We start from the raw sequence: 15506 nt of genomic DNA on the forward strand, positions 1-15506 counted from the left end.
AACAAAGATACAGCACTCTAAATGATGCTGCATCTGGAGAAAAACAGATTAAATCAAGGTACTCCATGCAAATGGGCTGCTCAGAGAGGCACAAAGGATAAACACTTTCACAGTGCTGGATATGATGAGATGCTTATTCTTAATCTCCTAGTAACACCCCAACATTAAACAAAGCAGGCACAGTTCATTTTGGTTGATTACAGAGCAATGAGATTGTGAGAAAATCCTCCAAATGCATCAGTAAACTAAGCGCTCAAATTTAAGGTCACAATGTGGACCCCATTTACTGATCCTGTTACTTTTCTCTCAAAATAGTCCATTGTGCAAAGTAAATATTGTGGCGCTTGTTTTCCAGACGGAATACCACAACAACAATAACAACGTAACACAGAACAAACAGGCTACCATCAGTCCTGAAACAAGGTAACTCAAGTGGTTAAACCATAAACGTACTGTATCTTTTTTTATCTTTTTTTAAAGAGGAAAAACATTTAATAAAATGGCCCTGCTGGTGCAATAAATATTGTACTTAAAGCTACAATTGATCATTAGGCTACTTTCTCTGAATTCAAAGCATTGTCAAAAATAAAACATACAGAAAGGAACCCTTCCATTGCATTAATCATAATGAATAATGTGTCATTATCAGTAAACCATCAACCTGACATTGGACTGACATTGGACTGACATTGGCATGGCTCGGTTATTGGATGTGGTTCAACTCTATTCACAGTCTCTTTGAGAATTCCTACATGTCCGTGGAGCAGTCAAATACTGAACATCCATCTTAGGTAAAAATAGAGAGATACAAATTATCATTGTAATAGATGAAAGACACTGAGACACAAATAAAACACCGAACTCTCTGTCAAAACACCTGTGGCAGTACTGTTTGAATGACCAACCAGTGACATGGGTAGATAGATGAAAGAATGTTGATAATACTCAGTTTTGATCTGAAGTCTAAACACACCTTTTCACTTAATTATACATTATAATTAGTGTGATTATGTGTGAGCTCCCAGCCTGTATTTCCTCCCAATCAAAGGAATTGCACTAGTGCAAGCAACATTAATGAGTCATTGAGTTGTGGACAAGAGATGAAAAGGTAACTGGTCTGTTTTAGTTTAGTTTTTGTCACGTGACTAGGGTGGTCATTCTATGTTCCTTTTTCTATGTTTTTGTATTTCTTTGTTTTTGGCCGGGTATGGTTCTCAATCAGGGACAGCTGTCTATCGTTGTCTCTGATTGAGAACCATACTTAGGTAACTCTTGCCCACGTGTGTTTTGTGGGTAGTTGCTTTCTGTTTTGTACCTGACGGAGATGTTTCAGTTGTTCTTTTTTTTTAAACGTTGTATTTAGTGGTCAGTTCTATTTAATAAATTAAGAACACGTGCTGTGCTTTGGTCCTCACCTTCTTCCAACAACGGCCGTTAGTTTTTAGTTTATTTGTTTTTTGGTGGGGGGGGACTACATGATCACAGTATCTGAATATTTTGCAAATATACTGTACACACACACTCACATACACATATAGACATGTGGTTAGCATGTACTGTAGTAAGACAGAGATGCAAAATTAACAACAATTAAGCTTCTGTACCCCACAGTCAGCAGTTCTTCAGAAGTCACCTTCACAGATTAAACAGGCTTCATCACAAAGGGCTCAGGAACATTAATCTACATTTGGTCTATTTAAAAGTAATAAGCCATAATGATGCACACAAACTAGTTAGTACCAGTCATTCCATTCTAGCCAATTTAATGCATTTTACATGATTGAATATGACTTTCGGTTTAATTACATTTGCTTTAACTGTTCAGTATATTTGAATGTTTTTTTTGTGGATTAGAGTGCCGTTTTCAAGCAAACATCCTATGAGATGCTGTATTACTATCCTTTTGCTCAGACCACTGACATCTATCCAGGCTACCCAACCACATCGCTCCAGCCAAGTGCTATGCCTACTATCATTTCTTCTCCACGTAGCGATAGATAAAGCAGGGGCATTAAATTCAGTATGAGTCGTCAGGCTAACTGACATCACCCTGGGGGTCAACACAACACATAGCAACCAGCCTGCCTCTGAATGTTACCCTGTATCTTAAATTATTAGATATTGATCGAAAATTAAATTTGATGGACGTCCAACCTTTGATTCTTACCTTGTAAAGTAAGGGTGCTTGTCCCAGTTTTAATAGTGCAATCTGGTTGGTGACATTCATTGTAGTTCTGGCTCTTCTCATGTCCTCCAAACCTCCATACTGCACATCGACTACTACCGCCTTAAATGGAGAAAGGAGAAAATAAATATCAGACTACTTTAAACCATTGGTACAAAAGGCAAAAATGATGAATGGCAACTGAATCGGGAATAATAAGTGCAAACATTTTGCAAATGGCATCCACAATCACACCTGTGGCAGGGTTTGGAAGGCACAATAATGACTAATGAACGTCTGTCTGTGTGCTGGAGGAGCCAGACTGAAAGTTAAAGAAAAGTCGTGGAGTTGAGCGAGGAGTCACAGCAGCGATGCTATTTCTGAGTGGGACTCTCCTGCTGCATTACCTGGGCCCAATTCATTTTTCATGTGGCCTGGGGGCAAATGAAATGCGATGCCGGTAAGCAGAGTACATCTCGTTTGCATGAGGAGAACAGGGGAGTGGGAGATTTATCATCCTTGTCAGCATTTGCATCATAAAAGCGCTCCGTTAAACTCTACGGAACAGACACCAAATTGAAATACAGAGAGATTTCTAGTCTGACTGAGATTCTCTTTTTTCTTTCCAGAGGTAATGAAATTAACGATGTTGCTTGCCGCACTGAGCGTATTTCTTCTGTACACCAGATGAATTCTTCCCCGTTCACTATTCATCTGGCCTATGTGGTGGATGAGGGAGGCAATGTTTGTTTTTCCATCAGCCTGATTGAAAGTAGCAAAAATCCTCCAATAATGAACTATTATCATGTTGAGGAGTTAAATTGCCACCTCAATCAAGGGCTGTTATTATGCCTCAGACAGAGAGGGTGGCAACATGTCCTGCTTGAATGAGGAGCAAATTCAATTCCCTCTCAATGAAATGTAAATTGAACACATCTACTGTAACGTAATCATACCAGAATGAGAGCCATGCATCACATGCAACAGTAGATCATTACAAACATTATAAACATTGGGATTGTTTACTAAAAATCACCCACCTCCACAAACACACATTGCATTAATCAGCATGTCCCAGTATATGAGCTTGGTATAGTAAAAATTCATAAGGCACTCTGTTGAGGCTTAGATGGGGGTGGACAGGGAGACTGGAAGGGGTACTCATACACCACTGGTCCAGAGAGGTACTGCTGAATTAGTAAGAATATCTATTCCCTTTGGTGGATGTCTTTGTTTGGTCTGGGTCCAGCAGGAGACATCCTGGCACAGGCTCATGTGTTTAAAAAGCTATTATGTGGAGTTAACAATCAGAGCCAGAAGAGGCACTATGCCTTCTTTTCTCTACCCTGCTCTGCTCTGGCTGCTCCTCACTCAGAGTTAAAACACTGCAGTTCTCCAGAGCCAGCTTGACAGAAACAATGGCTGAATTGTCTATATGAAATTAGATTTCCTTGCTATCAAATATTAACACAAGATTACTTACAGAAAGTGTAATGAGGCAAGGCCATGCATTCATTTTTAAATAGGTACTGTCGTACTATTTCCTTCTGAGCAAATCTCAAATCAATGGAAATCACCACTAAAAAGAGACAGTGAGATGAAAGATAGTGATATAAAGTAAGTCTGAATGTACGTAATTTTTATGATACCTTATTTACATAAGTATTCAGACCCTTTGCTATGATATTTAAAATTGAGCTCAGGTGCATCCTGTTTCCACAAGATGTTTCTACAACTTGATTGGAGTCCACCTGTGGTAAATTCTATTGATTGGGCATGATTTGGAAAGGCACACACCGGTCTATATGAGGTCCCACAGTTGACAGTGTATGTCAGAGCAAAAACCAAGCCATGAGGTCAAAGGAATTGAGCTCAGAGACAAGGATTTGCAGCATTGAAGGTCCTCAAGAACATGGTGGTCTCCATCATTATTAAATGGAAGAAGTTTGGAACCACCAAGACTCTATCTTGAGCTGGCCACCTGGCCAAACTGAGTAATCAGGGAAGAAGGGCCTTGGTCAGGGAGGTGACCAAGAACCCGATGGTCACTCTGACAGAAGTCCAGAGTTCCTCTGTGGAGATGGGAGAACCTTCCAAAAGGACAACCATTTCTGTAGCACTCTACCAATCAGGCCTTTATGGTAGAGTGGCCAAATGGAATCCACTCTTCAGTAAATGGAAGAAGCCACTCCTCAGTAAAAGGCACACAAAAGCCCGCTTGGAGCTTTCCAAAAGGCACCTAAAAGGGATATTTACGTTTTTGTTTTATAAATTTGCAAAAATGTCTAAAAACACGTTTATACTTTGTCATTGTGGGGTATTGTGTGTAGATTGATGAGGGGGGGGAATAAAAAAATAAATTTTAGAATAAGGCTGTAACGTAGCAACATTTTGAAAAAGTCAAGGGGTCTGAATACTTTCCGAATGCACTGTAGTTTATTGATGTGTTGCATGGCTCAAACAATTATAATTCATTCTTCAAACAGAGCCTGATTACCCTGAAGAGGATCCCCGTCTGACCACTGAGGATGTACAGCTCTACCAAGCTAAAATGGTCTTGTTATACTCCATGTTTGTCAAGCCTTTTTCTGTTCTTCCCCCCTGGCGCTTGAGGACGCCAGGCTGCTCTGTATTACGCACTCCTGCCTCCATCATTACGCACACCTGCCTTCCCTCGTCACGCGCATCAGCGATATTGAACTCACCTGGACTCAATCACCTGTTTATTACCTCCCAATATTTGTCAGTTCCCCAGCTCTGTTCCCGCTTCTGCATTGATTGTAGTCTGTCTTTGTATTTCCCAGTTCTGACGCTGTTCCTGTCCTGTTGCATGTCCGTTCCAAATTAAATGTCAACTCCCCGTACCTGCTTTTCTTCTGCAGCGTCGTTCCTTACAATGCTGTTGTTGTTGTTGATGATGTTGTTTTCTTCCAGCCTACCTTCCTTCGCTATATTGTTCCAGAGTAATTTTCATTGTAAAGTTGGAGATGATTTGACAAGGCAGTAAAGTACAGTTGGATGACTAAGATAAAGAGAGAAGTACATATTTTCTCTGTATGAGAGAAAGATAATGATAGTCACTGCCCAGCTTTAAATAGGACTTTTACCAAATGAACCCCACAAACTCATGAAACAGAATATATTTCTATGCCATTAGTGAAAGACTGAGTGTGGAACAGCATGATCTTTGAGATTAACTTCCTAATGTCCGCTCTTTAAAAATGTATAGCTGCGCAGTGACTTTGATCTCCATTGCCACTTTCTCTCCATACATCCTCTGATGGCTGGCTTGTGTTAAGGTGGGCTTTTAATGCTTGCATATTTCATATATGTTCAATTAGGTTACAACTGTCAGTATGTTTTCCCTGCAAGAGGGGGTGAATTCTTTACTATCTCTCTCTCTCTCTGTGATCCTGAGAATGGGGAGTGGAATGGGGAGTGGACTAATGAGAATTGCTCACTGACCCCTCCGTCACAGCGACAGGCTCAGAGATGACAGATCCCATGGAGCCTCAGCCCAGCACATTACTATGGAGTCCCCAGGCCTTTCATCCATCAAACCAGCAATATTTGTTTTTCTAAACTGACGTTTAGATATTGCAAATGCCATTTAATTCAAGGCAGCACACTGAAGAGTGCATGGATCCAGGCCTGTGATGGATGGCTTTGACTCCTGTTTTGGGGATACAGATGCAGAGGACTAGGCTTGGAGTATACTTTGCATTCAGACTTAGTATTCTCCAACTGTTCTCCTGTACCTTTAGCCCACTCAGCCCTCAAGGGGATAACAGCCATTTCCTTCAGACACTCTCTCTCTGTGTTCCCCTGGAGACAGAAAACATAACCTCTAAAAATAGCCCTGCTATATTTCTTATGTCTGCAAGTGTGTGGACAGACTTGCATAATGACTTGGATTAACCTTCAATCTCAAGGATGCATTTGTGCCTGTGTCTTGTAAATATACTGACTGTAGCCAGCAGTGCTCTCATATTCCTGCAGGGAGGGGATGTTTATTGTGACTCATAAAATTGGACTGTGATGTTGATATACCTGAACTGGGAACCAACTTTAACATTTACGTCTTGACCTTTCTCTGTGGCCTTTTGGGTGATCACCGCTGTGAGGGAGAAGCAGGGATGCGAAACAAAGCTAACTGGAGCCAGCCAGGTAGAGGGCAGGGCTGCTACTACCATTCAAGTCAGGAAAATCACACACACATATGGTGACAATAGTTGGAGGTGGAGAACCAGGACATGACTGGGGAAATGGCATTAACCAGCCTGGGATTAGTGCATTCTGCTGTCCATGCAGAGAATGAGACAGGGTGAGTGTGCTGTACCTCTAGGCTACCCGTGGCAGAGTAGGCAGCGTAGGAGAAGTGTTGGTCTGCCGTGGGGTTGTTGTTGTGGTTCCTGAGGTCACACTGAGCCCCGCTGGGCAGGAAACACTCGTGGCTGGCCCGGTCCACAATTCTGCTGGAGGAGGGGCCAGGCAGGCTGAGGAGGACGCTGTAATTGGACAGCTGGACGTCTGTCAATCCCAGGTCTGTCCACTGTTGGTACAGGTGCTTAGCCCTGGCCTCCTCGTTGTCGTCTGATATGCTAATGAAAGGCCTGATGGGAGACAGAGAAAGATATGTAGTTATGAATGTCTATTTACTACTGTGTGTGACAGGAATCCTGGCAGATGCTTTGGAAACAGACTTACCAAAGCAATGACACATTATCAATTTGGCTAAGTAACAAATAGTTTATTTTTGTTATTGTTCACACTACCGGTGTTCAGGATATCTGTGACAGAATGAAGTATACTTTTTTTCATGATTTATTTTGAGGACAGTCTTGGTAAATTGGTCTTAATCCAAAGCGTCAACATAAATGTCATAATTTCAACAACAAAAAAGTGATTTGTCAAGCAACTAGTTACCCCCCCCAAAAATGGACAGACAGCGTCTCTCAATCATTACCAATTTCAGGTAAAAAATTGGTGGTGCTTTTAAGCTAAAATGTGTTGGTGCTTTTAGGGTTAAAATGTGAATAATTACTGAACAGAAAATGTTCTGAACAAATGCATGCACTAATAAAACTGTGACACACCTGTGAACACATTACCAACAGATGGTTAAACATGAAGGAGAGGAGTAAATTGATGATCAAGGTACTCTTCTAGCAATTTTCAACACTATGATATGATTTATCTACCATACTAAGTAATGCATCTAAAATGGCATGCATAGTTACTATGAATACAATACAATGTAATATGATATTTTATAACTATACATATAATTGATCATTATGTCAAAGCAGAGCAGCAAAATTATGTCAAAGCAGATAACTGAGCCAAACCACATTTAATTTAAATTCAATGTGTATGCTATCCTCTAAATCATGACTGATTCAATGTGTTCATGTTCATCTACCAAAAGACACAATACTATGATGCAAAATAACAGAAATAAAAGACTGAAGCAGAATTTATTTTTATTTAAATAAAGGCAAAACGTTTTACCCAGACCTCTTATTAACTTCAGATTTTAGTCTGAGTTTTGAACTTTTTTACAAGGAGAAATTCCCTTTAACGACCCAGTGTTGGTTATATTAGAAATAAATAATTATTTCCAGTTCCAAGACAATCAAATGAAAAAAAGTGTAAGAATAGCACATTGACAACTTTTTTTAACAAGAAGGGTAAACCTGAAATGGGTAAATACATAACTTTATCTGTTTGGGAGATAAGGTTCTGAGGACATTATTTAATGTCCCCATCAAATATAGACATCTAATGGAGTCTGCATAAAAGTCTGTTTATTTGAAAACTGAAACCCATCTCACGTCTTAAAGGACAAAAGAGACTGGCTAAAAGGACAATTCTCTTAACCTCTTGAGTGTAGGGGGCAGTATTTTGATGTTTGGATGGAAAATGTACCCAAATTAAACTACCTATTTCTCAGGCCCAGAATCTAGAATATGCATATAATTGTCAGATTAGGATAGAAAACACTCTAAAGATTCCAAAACTGTCAAAATATTGTCTGTGAGTATAACAGAACTGATATTGTAGGCGAAAACCTGAGGAAAATCCAACCAGGAAGTGGCCTCTATTTTGAAAGCTCCATGTTCCATAGCCTGCCTTCGCTCCATTTAAAGGGATACCAACCAGATTCCTTTTCCTATGTCTTCCCCATGGTGTGAACAGTCTTTAGACATATTTTCAGGCTTTTATTTTGAAAAATGAGTGAGAAAGATCACATCGTGTCATTGTACGGCTGGGTGCCAGCAGCGTTTTGTATGCGCAACAGCTTGGAGCAGCCATTTTCTCTCTCTCTCTCCTTTTGAAGAAGCTACATTCCCGGTTGATATATTATCGATTATATATTGTAAAAACAACCTGAGGATTGATTATAAAAAACGTTTGAAATGTTTCTACAAACATTACGGATACTATTTGGAATTTTCGTCTGATGTCGTGACCGCTTGAGCCTGTGGATTTCTGAACATAACGTGACAACCAAATGGAGGTATTTTGGATATGAAAATAATCTTTATGGAACAAAAGGAATATTTATTGTGTAACTGGGAATCTCGTGACTGCAAACATCCGAAGATCATCAAAGGTAAGCGATTTAATTTATTGCTTTCTGACTTTCGTGACCAATCTACTTGGCTGCTAGCTGTTTGTAATATTTTGTCTACTGAGAGAGATGTCCTTACATAAACGCTTGGTATCCTTCCCCCGAAAAGCTTTATTGAAATCTGACAGGTCAGGTGGATTAACATCAAGCTAAACTGTGTTTTGCTATATTGCACTTGTGATTTCATGAAAATTCAATCTTTTTAGTAATTTAATTTGAATTTCGTGCTTATCAAGTCTGCGGTAGTTGACGAAAATTATCCCGCTAAACGGGATGGGTGCATAGTAATCATGTTGTGTTTTACTGATCCCATTAAAGGTAATAAGTACCAGAGCATTACACTGAAACTAGTTCTGTGTCATTGAATATAAAGACATTATATTACAATTATACGCAATATTTGGTAAGACATTTCCAAACAGTATCTTTTGTTATGACCTTATTTCATAATCAGGAGTGACACATCTGTTTGACTTGACGGTAAGTTAGCCGTAGTTGGCTAGCTAGCAACAAGAGGTAGAAACGTTGCCAGCCGGTATGGCAATGGAACATTTAGAACGAACGACTGGGTTGCGTCCATAGATACAGAACAAAAAGACCGAACAACTGGGTCACGTCTCTGGGAACCGAACCAATAAAAATAACAACCAGCTGGCTTGGGAAGCAACACTAGATTTGTTTCGGGACTGTATCTTGTGGAAGGATGAAATAGTATGAATAAATTAATTAAAATACATTTTATTAGGGCCTCCCGGGTGGCGCTAGCTGTGCCACCAGAGACTCTGGGTTCGCACCCAGGCTCTGTCGCAGCCGGCCGTGACCGGCACAATTGGCCTAGCGTCGTCCGGGTTAGGGAGGGTTTGGCCGGTAGGGATATCCTTGTCTCATCGTGCACCAGCGACTCCTTTGGCAGGCTGGGCGCAGTGCACGCTAACCAAGATAGCTGGGTGCACGGTGTTTCCTCTGACACATTGGTGCGGCTGGCTTTCGGGTTGGATGCGCGCTGTGTTAAGAAGCTTGGTTGGGTTGTGTTTCGGAGGATGCATGGTTTTCGACCTTTGTCTCTCCCGAGCCCGTATGGGAGTTGTAGCGATGAGACAAGATAGTAATTACTAACAATTGGACACCACAAAATTGGGGAGAAAAGGGGGTAAAACAAATATATACATTTTATTAATGAAAATACTTGAATATTTTGTATAAAAGTGATAATGCCCTCGAAGCCAGTGTTTGGAGGATATATTGGCATGGATTGCCGGCCCTCGACGAACAACACCCGTGCCAATATATCCTCCAAACATCGGCTTCCTGAGCATTATCACTTAATTTGAATGGCCCCAAATACATGCTTTTACACCTGGTCTGGATGAGCTCTGAATGATACAGTACGCTGGGCTATTGTAAATAGATAAGTGTCCCTAAATTGAGATCGCAACGGTGGACTAAATGAGAGAATATCCTTCAGCAGAAATTTTCACCAGTGTCTCCACCATGTGTTTTCTCCAAAATGTGAATTTTGGACCCTCAACATTCCACTTTCTCTGAATCCTGAACATGTTGGCCACTAAACACAAAGATGAAACTCCTGAAACAATCCAAAAGAATACCTAGGTTTGGATATGGACCTCCCTTACATTCTGCTGCCATAAATGGGTAGCAGTTCCAACTGAATTCCAATTCCCAATAATCATGGCAAAACAGCTCAACTGGGAGAAATATATGGAATGAAAGCCTTGCAGCATTTATGGTTAAGAACGAGTCATTCAGACATCACTATTAAGTGGAGGATTCCACATCTTTGTACACCACTACCTGACCTGGATCACTGTCTCCTAGAACAGTGACAGTTACAGACCATTTGGGAGGAGATTTGGGATAAGTAGGATACCTGATGTCATCACACACTCCACCACTTGAGACAACATGATTCACAGGACTGGGGCCCAAGTCCCACACCACAGGGTGCCACTCAACAGCTTGGTTGGCTGACTGAAGCCTCCTCACAGCCGGCAAAGAGAGCTGGGATTCTGACACACACAAAAGCACTGGCTGCTGCTCCTGGCGATGGTCGAGACGCACTCGGCCCGCAGACCAGAAGATGGCAGAGAGCTCCGTATGGGCCATCTGTTAGGGAGACTGTTTTAGATATCACACTATGTACTTCCGGCCATACATACACCCTGCAGACTAGGACCTACACTAAACATTCTCCCCAACAACAACATCTTACTCTACTTTAGAGTCAGTGTGGGTGGTTGAGTTGTCACTTGGGGTTGTTAATCTTACAAAATTCACAACTTCCCTACACAAATATTGTAACAAGTTATGGGAAAATAAAAGCTTCTGTTTGTGTGGGATTGTATTTGGACGATCTCTATTGGAGGCATTTTATCCTCCCAGACCACTGTTTTAGTAAATAAATACCCAAAATAAGACCTCGCTCCTGGCTCACTGTTATTACCATTTTGCTCTCCTAATTAAATGCATCTGAGTGACAGGGATTGACAGCTGGTGGATCCGTGTCTGTGGTAGATATGGTCACCGGGGGTATCTGGGGTACTGTCGATCAGGGCCTAGCCAATTGATAGCAACTGTCTTTGTGGCTGTTGAACTGTGGCAGAATGCTATTATGGATGATAATGCTGGCAGGACCGGCCCCTGCTCTTTAAAAAAGTGCTATAGCTCCCTGCCGCTCTACATCTGGGTCCCAAGAGAGGCTTCACTGTTGAAGCACTGACAAAGGAAAAGATGGAAGATATCCCTACCTGAACGGCTATACCTACCTGTGTTTCAGCGCAGTGTCTGACTCTTCTGTATTTCACCTTAAGTTGAGATGACTGACCGTACTGCATATTAAAATGCTAGACCAGTTGTCACCAACTGGTCGATCTCCAATGCATTCCTAGTCAATCATCAAACATTTATGTAAAACAAAAACAATGATAAAGCCTTATGTTCCTTTTTCTTTTTCACACAGTTTTTTCCCCGTTTCCCACTTGATTCAGCAGCCCTAGCGCCAGGAAGGCAAAGTGTTCCCATTTTTAACCATTTAATGTGTCTGAAGGTAAAACTCTGCCTATCCGGAATGTCCAGAGAGCAAATCAAGTGCACCTATAGGCCTACCACTGGCCAATCAAATAGCTCAGATCACTGTGTCTGCAGTTTCCTCGAGTGCACAGCAAAGTTGCTACTGTGAAATTTCCGAACTTTCAAAACCGTTACTAGAGAGAAATTGTCAATGATATAAAATGAAAGGCTGCTGTTTGTATGAGTACGTGTTTAAGTTGTTATTCAGCACTTCACTGTCAACACTTTTATAAGACATAAAACGTGCTTCTCCCTACTTCCACTCACGCTACAACTAGCTTTGCTGCTGCAATGAATGAGTAGTAAATTGTATCGATAAGCTTGCGTTGTTATTATTAATGGCTTGTGTCTTTTTTAATATTGAGAAATAATTCACTTTCTCTGGTCATAGGAGTAACAACATGAATTGTTACAACAACATGAAGTTTTGCCATGAGCTGGAAGACTGTGTGCCTTTTTTGGTCAATCTCAGCGGTGGGACGGTGAGAGGCAGCCTCTCCACTGCTCTCTCCCCCCCTCCCCTCCGACAGACCATCAGATGCAGACCATCAGTCCAGTAAAATAAAAATGAAAAAGCTAATGTTTATGCTCACTAGGCTGTTCCTCACAAGTATTACAACAACATTTTGAGAGCTTGTCCAAATTTAATTGTTGACATAGCTGTATTCTATTCAATATTCTCTACATATATATTCATCTAAATTCCCAATTCATGTTATAAAGTTAAAAAGAATACAATATTGCTGACACTATTCAAACCAATGAGGGTTTGGAACTTTAAAGCCAATTATCTCAGAATCATCTTTTTGCAGATAGAACCTTACAGTTCCAAGCTATTGAAATTATAGATTATCAATGTGATCATATACGGCAAATTTTGAAATATAATTTCATAAGTGGTCTGATAAGAACAACATTGGCAGGTAAATTCAAACATAGCCAATATGCAGTGATAATGTATTATACCTATAGCCTACTGCAAACACCTCATTGCTAAAGAACTGTTTTTAATAGGTTCATGTTGCATAGGCTTACATTTTTGAAGTAATGTTTAAAAAAATATCTGAGCAGTAGATCTCGGCTTGCATTTTGACTCAGACAGTGATCTTGACTCAGAAAAGGTAGGTGACCACTGTGCTAGACTATTCCTCCAGCATAGTTGCTGTTAGTTTGCCATAATTGGATATTGTCTAGTTACAAGATGTGGTATGCCCGTACTTAGGGGATAATGAGAATAAGGTAACAGAAAGGTTATTATCTGTTATTATCATAATTTCAAATCATCCACAGACGCTGATGTCAAAGCCTGTCAGAGGGAAACAAAAGACTGCTCCTAAACTCCAGTTGAACCCTTAAGAATGGATGAAGGTGAGAAATTGTCTTTCAGCACGCAGCCCCAAAGATAAGCTCCTGACATATCGTACACATCTGCATGGGTAATGTAGAACAGTGCTTAAGAGTCTCTGTGATCACATCCTGCAGTTGGAAGTGGATCCATCCAACCTGAGAGGAGGTGACACCACTGTGTTTAGTGAGATGGAGATGGGTGTGTCAGACAGCTCCTTCGTACAAAGGGAACATCCATATTTGGCAATAAAAGCCATTAGTTCAGGTGTAGAACTACAGTGTCTGTTTCCTATGTTCTGGAACATGCGACATACAATATTACTCTTACCTAATTAAAGGGCTGACATAATGCATATCTTGATGCACATTTCATCGACTACAACTATTGTTCAATGTGTTTGTTTTCATGTGAATATGGCTGTGTTTGATCACAGGGAACAGAATCACCATGAAATATGTGGCCTGTTTTTATGTACATATGCATCAAAATAAATAGTTGTAGAGCATGTATTGTAAATCAAATACATGCATCGTTAACTACTGTGCTGCATTGCATTGCATATTTACGCACACCAATAAAATCCCTTTCCATTGCTGTACCCTGCTTTACCATAATATGGTATAATATGCTATAATTAATGTCTATGTGTAGTGTTTTGGTGTGCATGTCACCATTTCAGTGTCAGTGTTCCTAACAAACATTTAGGCCTATCGGCACAAAATGTTTTATATTAAAGTGTGCCCAAGTTGCTGAGACGTGCACCAATAATAGCATTTTAGAAACACAGCTAGGAACAAGGAAAAACAAAATCTGTTTTTGCTGTGAACGTCTCTTCCACTGATCTGCCAGTGTTTTTGTCAGAAGGAGAATATCTTATCTCCAATCCAGGAAGTTATCCACAGTTTCTATTCATCTGGAGTAGCTCAGTGAGCCGGGGGAGCACAGGGAAGAGGAACAGAGGTAGATTCCAAAGATAAAGTAAGACAACCTACTCTTGGTGAGAGATAAGCCTTAGAAACTATTGCAAACCCTTACAAACTAAAACCTCACATGAGCACACAGTACACAAAGCACACCAAAGTGACACATGTTTAATATACTTACAGTGTATTCGGAAAGTATTCATACCCCTTGACTTTTTCCACATTTTGTTACGTTACAGACTTATTCTAAAATTGATTAAAACAAATTTTTCCTCATCAATCTACACACAATACCCCACAATGATGAAGCAAAAACAAAAAAAATGTTCTGCAGCATTGAAGGTCCCCAAGAACACAGTGGCCTCCATCATTCTTAAATGGGAGAAGTTTGGAACCACCAAGACTTCTCCTTGAGCTGGCCGCCTGGCCAATCTGAGCAACCGGGGGAGAAGGGCCTTGGTCAGGGAGGTGACCAAGAAACCAATGGTGACTCTGACAGAGCTCCAGAGTTCCTCTGTGGAGATGGGAGAAACTTTCAGAAGGACAACAATCTCTGCAGAACTCCACCAATCAGGCCTTTATGGTAGAGTGGCCAGACAGAAGCCACTCATCTGTAAAAGGCACATGACAGCCCGCTTGGAGTTTTCCAAAAGGCACCTAAAGGACTCTCAGACAATGAGAAACAAGATTCTCTGGTCTGATGAAACCAAGAATTAACTCTTTGGTCTGAATGCCAAGTGTCACGTCTGGAGGAAACCTTGTCACCATCCCTACAGTGAAGCATGGTGGTTGGCAGCATCATGCTGTTGGGATGCTTTTCAGTGGTAGGGACTGGGAGACTAGTTAGGATTGAGGGAAAGATGAACGGAGCAATGTACAGAGAGGTCCTTGATGAAAACCTGCTCCAGAGTGCTCAGAACCTCAGACTGGGGCGAAGGTTCACCTTTCAACAGGACAACGACCCTAAGAACACAGCCAAGACAACGCAGGAGTAGCTTCGGGACAAGTCTCTGAATATCCGTGAGTGGCCCAGACAGAGCCCGGACTTGAACCCGATTGATTGAGCATCTCTGAAGAGACCTGAAAATAGCTGTGTAGGGAAGTTCCCCATCCAACCTGACAGAGCTTGAGAGGATCTGCAGAGGAGAATGGGAGAAACTCCCCAAATACAGGTGTGCCAAGCTTGCAGCGTCATACCCAAGAAGACTCAAGGTTGTAATTGCTGTCAAAGGTGATTCAACAAAGCACTGAGTAAAGGGTCTGAATACTTGTAAATGTGATATATATAAACTGATATATCAGTTTTTTTTATACATTTGAAAACAATTCTAAAACCTGTTTTTGCTTTGT

The 15506-nt window shown here is 40.9% G+C and overlaps 1 protein-coding gene across 1 annotated transcript in view; it reads right to left on the reverse strand.

Annotated features, from left to right (window-relative positions):
• The window catches only part of naaladl2 (N-acetylated alpha-linked acidic dipeptidase like 2), a 273612-nt gene that overhangs the window by 153408 nt on the left and 104698 nt on the right, over positions 1 to 15506 (reverse strand). The window contains exons 3-4 of the mRNA XM_031785955.1: positions 6504 to 6777; positions 2168 to 2287 (exon numbers count right to left, since the gene is read on the reverse strand). Coding sequence (XP_031641815.1) covers positions 2168 to 2287; positions 6504 to 6777 — 394 coding nt within the window. The remainder of the gene's footprint in view (positions 1 to 2167; positions 2288 to 6503; positions 6778 to 15506) is intronic.

This window comes from Oncorhynchus kisutch, linkage group LG13 (assembly GCF_002021735.2).
Source record: "Oncorhynchus kisutch isolate 150728-3 linkage group LG13, Okis_V2, whole genome shotgun sequence".
Taxonomy (NCBI): Eukaryota; Metazoa; Chordata; class Actinopteri; order Salmoniformes; family Salmonidae; genus Oncorhynchus; species Oncorhynchus kisutch.